General features: G+C 42.8%; 1 protein-coding gene across 3 annotated transcripts in view; it reads right to left on the bottom strand.

Annotated features, from left to right (window-relative positions):
- Positions 1 to 15,542, bottom strand: part of NHSL2 (NHS like 2) — a 256,785-nt gene that overhangs the window by 33,145 nt on the left and 208,098 nt on the right. For all 3 annotated transcript variants that reach the window (XM_083159099.1, XM_083159100.1, XM_083159101.1), the window contains exon 3: positions 755 to 906. In XM_083159099.1, the coding sequence (XP_083015225.1) occupies positions 755 to 906 (152 nt within the window). The remainder of the gene's footprint in view (positions 1 to 754; positions 907 to 15,542) is intronic.

Here is a 15,542-nt window from a genome sequence, read left to right as displayed (position 1 = left end):
TAATGGCAGAAGAAGTAGAAGGCTCCTGATGGAGGAAGAAGCCTCCCATCGCCATTGGACAAACCACGTTCCGTCACTTCAGGTTCCGTCAGCAGCGTTATCAGTGTCTCCTTGCGCTTTTGCCCAACCAGCAATTCACTGGGAGCTACTCACGCTAACCTCAGACATCAGCATTCATCTGCCCCAGCAATGAACAGTAAGATTCCTGACCACACACTACTCCTCCGCTACTGTTTAACCCATCGAGTGCCAACATTGCTGTGAGCGATCCTCAAAATATCCGCTACAAATTCCAGCATTGCTCAAAGCGACTGTTCTTTAAGTATAAATAAAAAGATATAGAGCCAAATCAATTAATTGAAGTCTAGTTAAATATTGAACCCAAACAAAGAACAGTCACTGTGAGCATCGCTGCCATTTTTAGCCGCAACATAGGCACTCAAAGGGTTAATATAGGCCACACATACCGCTCACTTCCACTCATAAGTACTGTGGATATATTAAATTGAGGGGAGAGGTACTCCTAAATGAAAAACATAATAGCAACCAATCAGATTCTACTTATTTAATTAGCACCTTCTAGAATATATCAGATAGAATCTGATTGGTTGCTATGAGCAATATGCCCTCTTCAGTATAATTCCCATTTTAGTAAATTAACCCCATGTTGATTATTCATTATCTGAAATGCTCAGGACAATATGGAATTGGATTACTGGTCATGTATATCTTTGGAATATTTTGGGGAACTCACCAGGTAGACAAATTCAAGGCGCTTTGGGGTGCTTCTTGTGGGAGTTTCTGGAGTGAGCGTTGCAGATTGTGAAAGAGCAGAGTAGCGAAATGTCTGTCCTGTGACTTTAGTATCTAAATAGCGGTCTTCAAATTCCTCTGCAAAACAGTCCGCTGTAAATGAAGAGAAAAATACATATTTAACACAGTTCTGATGCCTGAGAGAAACCAAATGGAAAATTAAAAACATAAAATTAAATAGACAAACATTTATTTGTGAGATTCAGACGTGTATAAATAACAAATGATGCACAGGGTCCCGCGCTCCAAACTGAACAACCCACTACTTGAATAGCACATGGTGGGTGGCTGCAAAAACCTGTCAGTTTCCAGACCACCTAGCAAGTCACATGTTTCAGGTTCTACAGCAAATGCACATAGGAGGTTATTCTGGTTGGTGCGGTCCTTTCCGAATTCTTTCGGAGCTGACCGAACGCCACGCTGTGCGGAGATTGTAAGAACAAACGCCCACAGGTCCTCCGCATTCGGACGGACTCACTCTCTAAGAAGAGGGTTTGTTTTCGGACAACATCCAAACCGTGCGTTTGCGGTGGCAACACAATGATTCTGCACGGTCTTACAGCGTCAGAACGGACGGGAAGCTGCCTGTACGCACCGATGTGGGGTATTTCCGTAAAAGTGACATGTATATTTATATTAGTGATACCAATTTCTGCCCATTGCTTGCAGTGTAAATGTGTGTAAAATAGCAAGAATGCAGTCGTGCTTTCAGCATATATTTGTGTATTTAATAATGGTCCATTTAGGCAGCAATGCTTCCAATTGAAGCTACGAAAAGAGTGTAATTAATCACCAATGAGATGAGGAGTGGATTGTATTGTGTTCAGCTGAGAGTGATTCAGGTGCGGGCGTACTAATTGGGTGAACCGAATGCATAGCGCATGAACAAGTGGTCTCCGCAAAGTGAAACTTGCTTATGAAGATCGCATATTTCATGCGTGTTGGTTCGTTTGCAGTCGGTGTGCTGTCCGAATGCACGCCTACCAGAGTTCGTGCACTCCCTCGTGTACGCCCATATTTACGCCCAGTTTTGCCCACTTTGAAACCACGCCCTTGTGTAGGTCCGAATGATGCCCATATTACGCCCATATTTCCTGAGTCAATTCGGTGGACATTTCTGTAGGGTATTAGTGAGAACGAGTACGGAGACCATGCATGGCACATTCGCATTGCGTTGCCTACGCATGCGCAGACAGCTAAAAAGCGCACTCCGAAAGAATTCGGAACAGATCGCACCAAGCAAAATAAGGCCCATAGAGAGAGTTTACATTTTCCAGCGCACTGTGGTAATGCATTGTTAGTAGCAGGCGGACATTTTGCCACACAACTCTAAAATAAATTGACCAATATTTTTCAGCAAATCTATGGCCTAAAACTTTTAAATTGGTATATTATCTGCCCTGCTCAGACAATGCCATCATATAAATATTTCACTCATAAAAATCGTCCAACTGCTATAAATATAGTGATAATTGTTATAATTTTTTATTTATGACCATATTGGAGCACTTGTTCTTTAGGTGGGCTTCCTCAACACAGCTGCTGAATATTGGCAATTGAAAATATCTCCCTTTCAACAACTGGGATACACATACATCATGTACCATCGCAGTCCTGAAACATGGTGACAAGATGGCATTGCGTTTGCGCAAACAAAGTATTGGTGGCCATTTCTGTTATGTATGGGCAAATGCTTTAGGTGTGCAGCATTATGGAGGGAAGTGAAGTAGCGCACTCCATATTCCAACAAATAACTGTGTTTTATCGCCATTGTTTATATCTGAACATTTCGGTTTCGGGATTCATAGGACTGTAAATAAGCAGTAATGCAACATTTGCATAATAATTACAGAAACATTTATTGAAACATATTGGAAAATATTGAAAAAAAATGTAAACCTGATTTTGTTTTAATTAACTTTATGTTTTTCACTTTTCCAAATCATATTCAGTGGATGCTAGTTATTGGTGTAAAAACCTACATTGGCCCTTTTTCAGATCTGATCGCACTACAAATTTGTTCTCAAAATGGGCAAAACCATGTGCACTGCAGGTGGGGCAGATGTAACATGTGCAGAGAGAGTTACATTTGGATGGCGGTGTGTTGAAACTGAAATCTAAATGGCAGTGTAAAAATAATACAGCCAGTGATTACCCTGCACAGAAACAAAATAACTCACACAAATCTAATGGGGCCTACACACATGCCGATTTTGTGCCATTTTCTAAGCGATTTAGCAAGGTCGCTTAGAAACTAAGCATACATCGGTGTGTGTGTGGGGGCTAAACCGATATAGATGCGCAGCCCCGCGCGTCTAAATCGCATTAAGATGAAGAATGAGCATGTCCCATCAATCTAGCAAAATCGTTTAGCAAGACCCTGCATATCGGGCGCCTTTTGTGTGGTGTCTTTTTTTTGTGCTCAAGTGACCACCGATTTTGCTCATCTGGACACTCCCTGAGCCCTCCTCTCCATTCTGCACATGCTGCTGCTGTCAGACACCACGCGCTGTGAACCCTCCGGAGCTGGTAAGTACTATGCTCTCCACTATGCACCACCAACGCACTGATCACAGGTGGGGTGGGGTGGTAATGAGAGGGGTCCACTGTGCCACCAATGTAAACTTCATGGGTGAGGGTGTCACGCGATGCGCGCTGCACCCGCTGCGCGCTGCCCCCCCAGCGCAAGAATATGGGCACAATGATGTTTGGGGGGATGAGAGGCGCCCACTGTGCCACCAATGTTATAAAATAAAGCATGGGTGAGGGTGTCACGTGATGCGCGCTGCACCCGCCGCGCGCTGCCCCCCCAGCGCAAGAATATGGGCACAATGATGTTTGGGGGGATGTGAGGCGCCCACTGTGCCACCAATGTTATAAAATAAAGCATGCTTCTGGGTGAGGGTGTCATGTGATGCCCGCTGCCCCCAGCGCAAGTTTGGAGAGGGGTGATGGCACATTGCTAAAGCTAGCCATGTGGTTTTTGCTTGCATGCTCTGGGGTGATGGCACATTGTAAAAGCTAGTCATGTGGTGTTTGCTTGCATGCTCTGGGGTGTTGGCACATTGTAAAAGCTAGTCATGTGGTTTTAACTTTCATGCTCTGGGGTGATGGCACATTGTAAAAGCTAGTCATGTGGTGTTTGTTTGCATGCTCTGGGGTGATGGCACATTGTAAAAGCTAGTCATGTGGTGTTTTCTTGCATGCTCTGGGGTGATGGCACATTGTAAAAGCTAGTCATGTGGTGTTTGTTTGCATGCTCTGGGGTGATGGCACATTGTAAAAGCTAGTCATGTGGTGTTTGCTTGCATGCTCTGGGGTGTTGGCACATTGTAAAAGCTAGTCATGTGGTTTTAACTTGCATGCTCTGGGGTGATGGCACATTGTAAAAGCTAGTCATGTGGTGTTTGTTTGCATGCTCTGGGGTGATGGCACATTGTAAAAGCTAGTCATGTGGTGTTTGCTTGCATGCTCTGGGGTGATGGCACATTGTAAAAGCTAGTCATGTGGTGTTTGCTTGCATGCTCTGGGGTGATGGCACATTGTAAAAGCTAGTCATGTGGTGTTTGCTTGCATGCTCTGGGGTGTTGGCACATTGCAAAAGCTAGTCATGTGGTTTTAACTTGCATGCTCTGGGGTGTTGGCACATTGCAAAAGCTAGTCATGTGTTGTTTACTTGCATGTCTATGATGGGGTAAATTGTCTTACCAGACCCCCTAAAAAAACAGTGAATGTGTGCGCATGTGGTAGGGACAATAGATTGTAAGCTGACCTAGTTTGGACTGTTTATGTACATAATGGTGGATGCATATTTGTTAATTATGTATTTACATTTTTTTTTTAAAACAATGAATTTTTATTTGAATTTTTTCTTACATTTTATACCATATTATTCACACAGAAATGGCAAAACAGAATACTTCCAAGAAATTCACCACTGGGTTCATCGACATATATCGGGCCCATGAATGCCTGTGGCAAATTACAAGCAAAGACTTTTCAAACAAACAGAAAAGGGATCAGGCCTACAATGCTTTGCTGGCCTATGCTAAAGCCAACAGAAGTGATGCCACCATGGAATGTGTGAAGAAGAAGATAGCGAATTTGAGGACCGTCTTTGTGAAGGAGCACGCAAAAGTGACTGAGTCGCAGAGTTCTGGAGCCGGTGCCGATGACGTATACAAGCCAACGTTATGGTACTACGACCAGATGCACTTCCTGCTGGAGAAAGAATCGAAGACGCATGGACAGAATAGCATGGATCCTGTGCCTCCAATTAGGCAAGAGGAGGAGAGCCAGGATCTGGTAAGTGTGAACACATATAGATATGCGACATGTCATCATTATTCATGGTCCTAAAGTATTTTATTTTACAGGATGCTACTCCGGAGCTGTTTGCGGAGACGTCCGAGACTACAGCGGCTACAGATCTAGAGTGTGAGGAAGTGGAACCCTCGACCTCTACCCCCCTGCCAACGCCACCACCCAGGCAGAGGAAGAAGACAGCCAAAAGATCTGTAGCCGGCAGCTCTGAGCAATTTTTTCAATTTGCGGAGGCAAGGCTTAATAAGCCTATTGATTCAATTAGGCAATTTTCAAACACTGTAGACTCGGAGATGCGTTCTATGGATGACGACACCCGTCGGAAATTCAAATGCATCGTGTACGACGCAATAATTCGGGCACAGGATAAAAACATTCCTGATGACCTCAAATTAACGCGCGACCCGATGCATTACGCATCTTGCGGACCCTCACCACAGTATCCCTACCACCAACCCTATATTAATCCGGCGGCAAATCCTCCGCAGCTTGCCCCAGCTAACACGACGGGAGCCCCTTCACCCAACCCGCCCACATCAGCCACCACCAGCAGTCTGTCCAGTGGAATGTACTCAGCGTTCTCGAGTACACAAGGACAGGACGATGCTGTTTATTATCCATTATAAATTTCAAAACCAAAAAAATTCCAAATTTTAAAAGTTGAAAAAATTGCTCTTCCATGCGTTTTCGATTCCGTGTAGACTATAATGTCTGCTTGTATACGTCATTTGGCCCTGACTCCAGAATGATGCGTGATCAGTCACTGTTGTGTGTCCTTCACTGAAGACTGTCCTTACCTTTGCTATCTCTTCTTTGCACATTTTGTGAGTCATCACTTCTGTTGGCTCTAGTATACTGTTGTGAGTTTGTTGGCCTGATCCCTTTGCTTGTTTGAAAAGTCTTTGGGCCAGAGGCATTTCTCGGCCTGATATTGTTGATGAACCCAGTGGTGTTCACTTTTATACTTTTAATATATTAGTATACAGTTTTTTCAGTAAATTTAAAAAAACACGGTATGGTGTCATTTCATTTCAATATGTTATTTATTGTTAATTTTAAGTTCTAATATGTGCAGGTAAGGGTTCTCTTTGCAACACTTCTCCTGACTTCTCTCCCCTTGAAAAATAATCTTTTTTCAAGGGGTGAGGAGTGTAGAGAAAGTGCTGCAAACACTCTGGTAAGGTGCTATTATGTACAGGTATGGTTTCTCTTTTCCACACTTCTCCTGACTTCTCTCCCCTTGAAAAAAAAACTTTTCCAAGGGGTGAGGAGTGTAGATAAAGTGCTGCAAACACTCTGGTAAGATGTATTTTTAAAAAAAAAACACAAAAGAACATACTGTTGTGAAGGCTTTTAAAAATAAAAAAGGATTTATTTAACTGAAACAGACAATCAACACAAATCAAATTGCAGAGTCTTGCCAACCCACAGCACCCACTCCATTAAAATATGCCATGTACTGGTCTCGTACCTGCTTGGCCCTGGCTAGAGGATTGCCCGGTACTAATCTCTCCAGTCCAGACAACCTGGCAGCATTGAAATCGGCCTCCTCAATTGCTGCATTACTTTGCAGGCCTCTCTGTGTCATGTTTCTTCGCAGGTAATTATGCAAAGAACAGCATGCCAACACAACCCACTCAATTTTATCCACCCTGAGGTTGATAGCGGTGTGGAAGATGCGAAACCTCCCACACATGATCCCAAACGCATTTTCAACTATGCGGCGGGCTCTTGATAGCCGATAGTTAAAAATACGTTTCTCATAAGAGAGGTTTCGATGGGGGAAGGGCTTCATGATATGCTCATGAAGAGCAAAAGCCTCGTCGGCCACAAAGACAAAATTTAGCCCATGTGTGCATTCTTCTGCTTCAGGTAGGTTCAACTGATTACTCATCAGCCTTTGATAAAATGGAGTGTCTTTTATGGAACCCCCATCTGATGCCCGGCCATTCTTCCCAACGTCCACAAATATAAACTCATAGTTCGCATTAACTATGGCCATAAGAACTATACTGAAATATCCCTTGTAGTTGAAATACAAGGATCCACTTTTAGCAGGAGCAGTGATGCGGACGTGCTTGCCATCAATTGCACCCCCGCAATTTGGGAAATTCCACCGTTCTTCGAAACCACGTGCAATCTCTTTCCATTCTACTGTAGTTGTAGGGAACTAGAAGGAAAGCAAACCATTTTTAATCATTGCATTAATAAGCAGATTTAGCTGTGTAGAAAATGTTTTCACAAAATTAAACTACAGAAGGTATTGTGTGAAAGGGGCAAAATACAATGAATGCTACACCCCTTACTAATAACACCAAACCACATGGCAGAACTCAATATGGCTGCCATCCCACCCCCATAGCATGGAAAAGCATGGCTCAGAGGTTTCTTGTTGACAATTGAACTGTGACTGTATGGGATATCTTCTGTTGATAAACATATTTAAACATTTCAGTTTGCTGCAGTTACATTGTGCAAACTGAATTTACCCCTCATTGCCCACAACATGTGCTTGATAAAGGTCACAGAGTATGTTTAATCTTTACCTTCAAGTACACGTTGCGTAGAACCATGTATAATGCCCGACACGTCTCTGGAATGATCAGACCCAGCGCCTGTGGTGAAATGAGCGTGGTGAATTTGATGTCCTCCAGAGATCTGCCAGTCGCCAAATACCGCAGTGTCGCCACCAGCCGGTCATGCGCAGAGATGGGCTTGCGCATATGAGTGTCTTTCCGCTCTATATGGGGAGAGACAAGCTGCAGAAGCTCCTGGAACATCTCCTCATTCATCCTCAGGTAGTTCCTGTAGTCCTGGGGATTATTCTCCCGAATCTCTTGCAAAAGCGGTGTGTGAGACTGGGTCTCCCTATACTGTAGCCAATGCTTCACCCAGCAGGATCAAGCAAGTCTGCGCTCCCTGCTGCGCCGACGCGCTTTCTGCTCCATATCCAGAACAGCAAGCCCCTGGCAGTACAGCAAAAGAACCTCATCCTCATCATGCATCATGCAGTGATCCATTTTCACAAAGAACAGCTTTGTAAGGTCAGGACCAAACAAAATAACAGCACTCCAAGCTCTGTAAATGCAGTAATGTTTTTACAAAATGGCCACCGCTATTTAAAGACAAAAATGACCTCCCCCAGCCCTTTGAACTGCCCATTTTTATTTAAATGAGGTTTTTTTTTCTTTTTCCCTTGCTTGAGAAGAATCTGGCATGCTTAAATCGCTAAGCAGAATCGCTGAGGCATATCGTTGACACATTTTGCACGTTCTAAGCAATATAGATGATTTTGTGCTCAAAGGAAATCTGCTATGCTAAATCTGGCATGCTATATCTCTGGCCAAAATCGGGATGTGTGTAGGCCCTATAACTCTCTCTATACAGATGACATTTGCCCAACCTGCAGTGCACATGGTTTTGCTCATTTTGAGAACAAATTTGTAGTGTGATCAGATCTGAAGAAGGGCAACAGTACAGCAACTAATATGAACCAATCAGGCCCTTTCCCTGTTTAGTCTGTGTTGCACTATGCATAATACAAAGTTTCATCATAGAAATCATTCTGGAGCTTGGAAAATTCAGCGATAAAGCAGCACCCATAGCAACCTATTTGCTATGGAACCCCATACATACATATATTCATTCAGTGGATAGTTATTTATTATTATTTTTATTACCAGTTCTTTATATATCACACATATATTCCACAGCACTTTACAGAGAGAATATTTGATTTCACATCAGTCCCTGCCCCAGTGCAGCTTACAATCTATGGGGCATTTGTATTTGTCTGGTGAAGAGATAAAGTGGAGATAAGGTGGAAATAAAGTAGAAGGTGATAACACACCAGCCAATCAGCTATCATTTGAAAAATGATAGTTAGGAGTTGATTGGCTGTTGCATTATCACCTTCCACTTTTGTCTCTTCACCACGCCTAACACATGTGGCCCAATATTTACTACCACATGTACACCCACACACATTAGTTCTAGGGTTAATTTGTTGGGAGCCAATTAACTTACCATTATATACAAGGGCGGATCCAGGATAAAATGACAGGGGGGGCACCATGATAAAAGAGGGTTTAGGTGGGGGAGGGGCGGTGTTAGTGGTGCCAGTGTACATGCTAAGAGAGCAGCAGAGAGAGGGTGGGAATGGGATTAAAAATAGGCCCTGGCATTTAAAGTACGCAGGCCCACCATGGTGACAAAAGTGAAGGATGTAGTTGTGCGTGGAAGGCGCGCTCCGGAAAATGGGGTGTGGCCACTCAACAGGGGGCGTGTCCTTGAGTGTAGTGTACAACACCATATACAACTTCTACACATTATGCAACAAAATACTAGACCCCATAATACTTGCCCCTTACACATGATGCCAAATGGAATGAGCCAAAATTCAAATAATGCCACATGGATTGTGTCAAAATTCACATCAAGCCACACGAATTGAGCCAAAATTCACATAATGCCACATGGATTGAGACAAAATTCAAATAGTGCCACATGGATTGTGTCAAAATTCACATAATGCCACACGGATTGAGCCAAAGTTTACATAATAACACACGGATTGAGCCAAAATTCACATAATGCCAAATGGATTGAGACAAAATTCACATAATGCCATATGGATTGTGTCAAAATTCACATAATGCCACACGGATTGAGACAAAATTCACATAATGCCACACATATTGAGACAAAATTCACATAATGCCACACGGATTGTGACAAAATTCACATAATGCCACACGGATTGAGCCAAAATTCACATAATGCCACACGGATTGAGCCAAAATTCACATAATGCCACACGGATTGAGCCAAAATTCACATAATGCCACACGGATTGAGCCAAAATTCACTTAATGCCACACGGATTGAGCCAGAATTCACAATACGTGTCATAAACAGGAACATTGTCCACCAAAGGCGCGCATTAAACATTTACACCATAATGTCCACTATGTATTATGTCAAACACCATAATGCCTATTAAAAATTATGCTACATAAGTGCTGCTTATCTACATGCTCATTGGCAAGGGTTCCATGCTCATTGCCAGAGGTTCCATGCTCATTGCCATGTGGGATTACATGCTCATTGCCAAGGGGAATACATTCTTGCGGTAAATGGGGAACAGCCGCCAGGCAGAAGTGATAGCCACTGACAGTGGCAGAGCCTGGCTGTATTCAGAGCACTGCAGGGCCCGGCTATTTGAAATAATACCCCTTTCACACCAGAAAATGCATTCCCAGGTTGGCCTCTTTTACACCAGCCTAGTCCCTGCATTTTCTGGTGTGAGGGGGAGAAAAAAACCACCCCCCCCCCCTTTAACCAGTTATCTTATTTAACCAACTATATCTTCGGAACCAACTGATCCATTTACATGAGACAAGTATCATATTGAAGAACTTTTGAGTAGGCTTTGAATGATTTTGGTCCAGTTAAACTGGAATGTTTGGTTCCAGATTAATCTGCCCTCAAAGAACAAGAACAGCCATGAAATTACATTTAAAAAATAAAATAATTAGTTTACATGTAATATCTCTGGAACCGATAGACCGATATGGACCAGCCTGGTATTCTATTGAAAATTGAAAAGGCATGCACTTTCTTGGATATTCATCTGCGTCATCACGTTGTCGGCTTACCATCATACACTAAGGACACCGCCGATGTCCTCAAGAAACTCCATGACGTGCAGTTGGATGAAGATCATCTCCTAGTATCACTAGATGTAGAGGCACTCTACAACTGCATCAAGCATGACCTCGGCATACAAGCTGTTCGATACTTCATGCAAATGGAGGGTATCACTCCTTTTCATGAATTCCTACTGGACCTTCTGGACTTTGTACTCCGTAAAAACTACTTCATCTTCGAAAACCACTACTACATCCAGGAAAGAGGAACTGCGATGGGAGCAGCATGTGCTCCAACCTATGCAAACCTCTTCCTTGGGTGGTGGGAGAGGGAGGTGGTTTTTCAGAACGACCAGGATACCGAATGTATACAAAGTTGGATGAGGTATATAGACGATATCTTCGTCATTTGGAAAGGCTCTAAACTTCACCTCACCAGATTCATTGAGCGTTTAAATACAAATGATCTCAACTTAAAATTTACTTTTGAATGCGACAACAACAGCATCAACTTCTTGGATTTGAGAATCTACAGAGACACCAACAACATGCTCTCCACCGAACTATATCGCAAATCCACCTCTACCAACAGCCTACTACACAGCACGAGTTCGCACTTTCCCCCTACTATTGACAACCTACCGAAGGGTGAATTTCTACGACTCCGGCGAAATTGCTCGGACGACATAGTTTTTGAAGAAAAATGTAAAGACCTATCTCAAAGACTTCAGGAACGTGGCTATTCCAAGAGGCTTATTAAGAAATCCAGGAAGGCCATACTCACCACCTCCCGAGACAAGATCCTTTTCCAAACGCCCGAAAAAACAACATCAAATACTATCAGACTGGTTGGAAATTTCTGCCCAGAATGGAAAGAAATCAAAAATATTGTTCAAAAACATTGGTCTATCTTACTATCAGACCATGACCTTGCCGCCAATCTAAACCCACGGGTGGATATGAGCTGGCGCCGGGCACCAAATTTGAAGGATAACCTGGTGCACAGCCACTTTGATGTGACTCAACCAAAGAAATCGCAAACCACGGGGACCTATCCCTGTGGTAACTGCAAAGCGTGCAGCCACGTCACTAATATCAAGACTATAGAAGACAAATTTGGGACATCCATAGAGATTAGGGAACATTTCAACTGCAAGACCCCTAATGTCATCTACTGCATAATGTGCCCATGCCAACTGAGATACATTGGCATGACTTCCAGGCCTCTTAAACAGAGAATCCTGGAACATCTTGGGAATGTCAGGAACGCTGCCAGTGATCAATCAAAAATGAAGACCATTACCTCGGTAGCACGACACTTCCTTAAAAAACATGCCGCAAACACCAAGGATCTCAAATTTTGTGGGCTCGAACATATCCACCTAGGACGAAGAGGAGGTGATATCACCCAGTCACTCCTCCGTAAGGAAAGCTGGTGGATTTTCCATCTCGGATCCCTTACTCCTAAAGGCCTCAATGAAGGCATTAATTATAGCGCCTTCCTTTAGCTAGTGTTTGTCTCCTACTTCCATTGTCCTACACCCTTCCACCCTGGAGATCTGTCTTTTGCTGGGAACACTTGATACCCCCATTAAACGCCTATAATGACTAATATCACTACTATCCAGTTCCTCTACTGTATTTTGACCTCATCTCTCTACATACGACACATGATATATATTTCTCTTTATATTATTTCCTCCTTCATGCTGTTTGGCTAGTTTGCCTCAACATACACTGAGTGGCCAGTCCATTCGGTGTCCATTATGACCAATATCATCATTGTCCAGTTCCTCGACCCTATATATATATATATATATATATTATATATTTTGTTATTGATGTGTATGTATGTACATGTGTATATATATATATGTATGTATGTATGTGTATGTATATGTATGTATATGTTGCCTCATACTTTATATTGTTTCTGGTATGCTGCTGTGTTGTTTGCTGACAGAATGGTCAATATATACCTAGTAGCCAGCACCAAATTCTCCAGCACCTAACATCATATGTATTACTTTCAGTTTTTTCATTTTTTTCACATTTTTTTCATTTTTTTCATTTCCCTATCCATTCAGTTTTCATTCATTCATTTATTGTAGCGTCACTCACTTCATTTAATTATTCCTAATTACTCTTTTTATATATATATATATACAATGAATGAGATGCATACAAATATGTGCAGATCCTCTCATACAGCGTTACTATAAAATCTTCACAGCCCCTTAAAATTACGGTACTGCCTTCTTTATAACATTACAATAATCTCCATTCATAATGAAAGAGATGCAGTCAAAAATGTGCAGATTCTCTCATATATAGTTACCACTAAACTCCCGCAGTCCCTCAAATCGCGTGAGAACACTACAATAAATCTCCATATTTAGCTAACATTTCTTGGACAATCACTGTCATTTTTTAAACATTACATGGGTATTTTTATGCCCTCATCATACTGTCCATGTAGTGACAGTTTAACCTACTCAGGGTTATTATTATTTCATCACTGACTCCTTAGCCAGTTTCACTTATCCACGCTATAATTCAGCCCAAGTTGCGGAGACATAGACCCGCCTTTTACCATGACGGGACACTAATTCTTCTCAGCTGCACAGATCCGCCCCCTGGCTCCGATTGGCCAGAGCAGTACATGTATACGGGCTGTGCTGTCCTCCTGACAGCGTCCTTTGAGAAAGCCTCGGCGAAACACGTGTGAGGAACGCCCCTGACACACCCCCTGCCTCCGTCACAGACGCCGGTCACAACCATCATCTTGAGCAGCGGCTCCCGTCATATGGCGCCGGGCACCGCTTCTCTAAGCTAAGTAAACCCAGGAATACTTCATCTAACCAGCAGTATCCTTATCTCTAACCTTACTTTCGTTTTTTTGACTTTCTACCTCTATTACGCTAGCTGCCGCTCTGCTGTGATCAAACACAGCACGCTCAGTACCCGGTAGCTGAGTAGTCTGTCACCCCCACCTCTGCATATACTGCAGATAGCACTTAAAAGGCTCTTTCCATCAAGCCTCGGGTGCTGCACCTTTGACACATTACAGGTGTTGTTGTTGTATGATGTAAAAACGCATTTAACACCACTGCCTTGATACAGACCAGGCAATTATCTGCCAAAAATCTCCATTTCTTTTTTTCAGCTGATTAGTCTGTTATCTACACCCCTGCATATATTGCAGTCTGTTATCTACACTCCTGCATATATTGCAGTCACTATCTGAACGTCTACACCTCTGACCTGTAATAGACCCTTGTTGCATAAGGTAAATACACAAAATATAACTGCATCGATACAGACCAGGCAATTATCTGCCAAATTTCCGCACTTCTACTGCCTAGCAGCTGTTTAACTTATCACCCACACCTCTGCATATACTGTTGACAGTATCTAAAACCATTTTTACCACCCAGTATCAGGTACTGTGTCCTCGACCTATAACAGGTTTTTGTATGAGGTTAACATATGATAATACAATTGTATAAGTACAGACCAGTCAATTATCTGCCAGATTTTGTCTTAAATTAGGATCAATATACAAGAGTATTTGTTCTAATGTAATATACCAACAGTACAATTGTTTATTTGATACCCAGTCTACATGTCTGTATTCATTTAGCCTTCACTATTCAGTTTTTTATAATCCACTGTATTTGGGACTAATAGCTGTCAAACTCTCCCAATGTGTATGCAAAACCGATATTGTCAGCGTCAAAACTGACTAAATTGTTAAAACCAACCTAAACTAAAAGACTATTTTTAATTGATAGAGTTTACATGTTAAAACTGTGAAACTTGCACTCGTTTGTATCAATCATGGTTTGACACTTTGCTGGTGTCATTACCTGTCTGATAGCCTATCTGTTCCTTCATAGCTAAATACTACCCAGCCTGTGTTTGCAATCTACGGCTGCCAAAAACTTTGAATCTACCTGTACAGACCGTGCAAACCTAGCAATAAAATTCCTCAAGGTGTCACACTAGCCCCAGTCAGAACCATTCAGTACTGGCAACAATGGCGCCTAAGGTGCACTACTCATGAGGATACAAACACCATCTATTTCAACATCAACCTCCATTGTAGATAACCTACACCAGTGGCAACACCAAACAGTGGCTGCCTCAACCCCATTACCCTTCTTCTATTCCGGGGAAAGGATCAGCGTTCTCCTACTCTCTCATTCATCATTTGATACAACAAGTAGATGATGGACAGCAGAAGTCAGGGTCCGCACTGTTGATACCAACCCACTACCTATGCCATAACCCTACTTTTCAGTGCTCTCTCATCAGTCGCGTCAAAACTGAACCCCCTGCAATGCAGGCAAGCAACAGGGTGAACCATTGATGACGCCTCAGAAAGCAGAAGCACTCTTTTTCAATTGAGCTACAATGCTGGTGCCCCCCTAATTCTGCCAACATTACTACCATACGTCACTGGATCGCCTGAACCCGTCCCGATCTCAGTAGCTAAGCGGTGACTGGCCGGGCTAGTACCTGTGGGAAGACTCACAGGGAATACTCGGTGTTGTAATTACCAGGCGAAGAAGGGATCACCTTCTGGACCTAGCTCAAACTGTCTATATTCTCCACTATTCCTGACTTCCTAAATCTTTCTACCACTCTCATTCCCCAATATCCACAGTTGTGACCCACTACTACTCGTCTATCACGGAGGACAACACATTGTTTATTGGAATCTCTACTGCCTAATTATGTGTGTCAAGCATCCCT

Source organism: Crinia signifera, chromosome 9, assembly GCF_055691185.1.
Source record: "Crinia signifera chromosome 9, ASM5569118v1, whole genome shotgun sequence".
NCBI classification, from domain to species: domain Eukaryota; kingdom Metazoa; phylum Chordata; class Amphibia; order Anura; family Myobatrachidae; genus Crinia; species Crinia signifera.
Note: the sequence above shows the minus strand (reverse complement) of the source record. Positions and strands in the feature narration are given on the sequence as shown.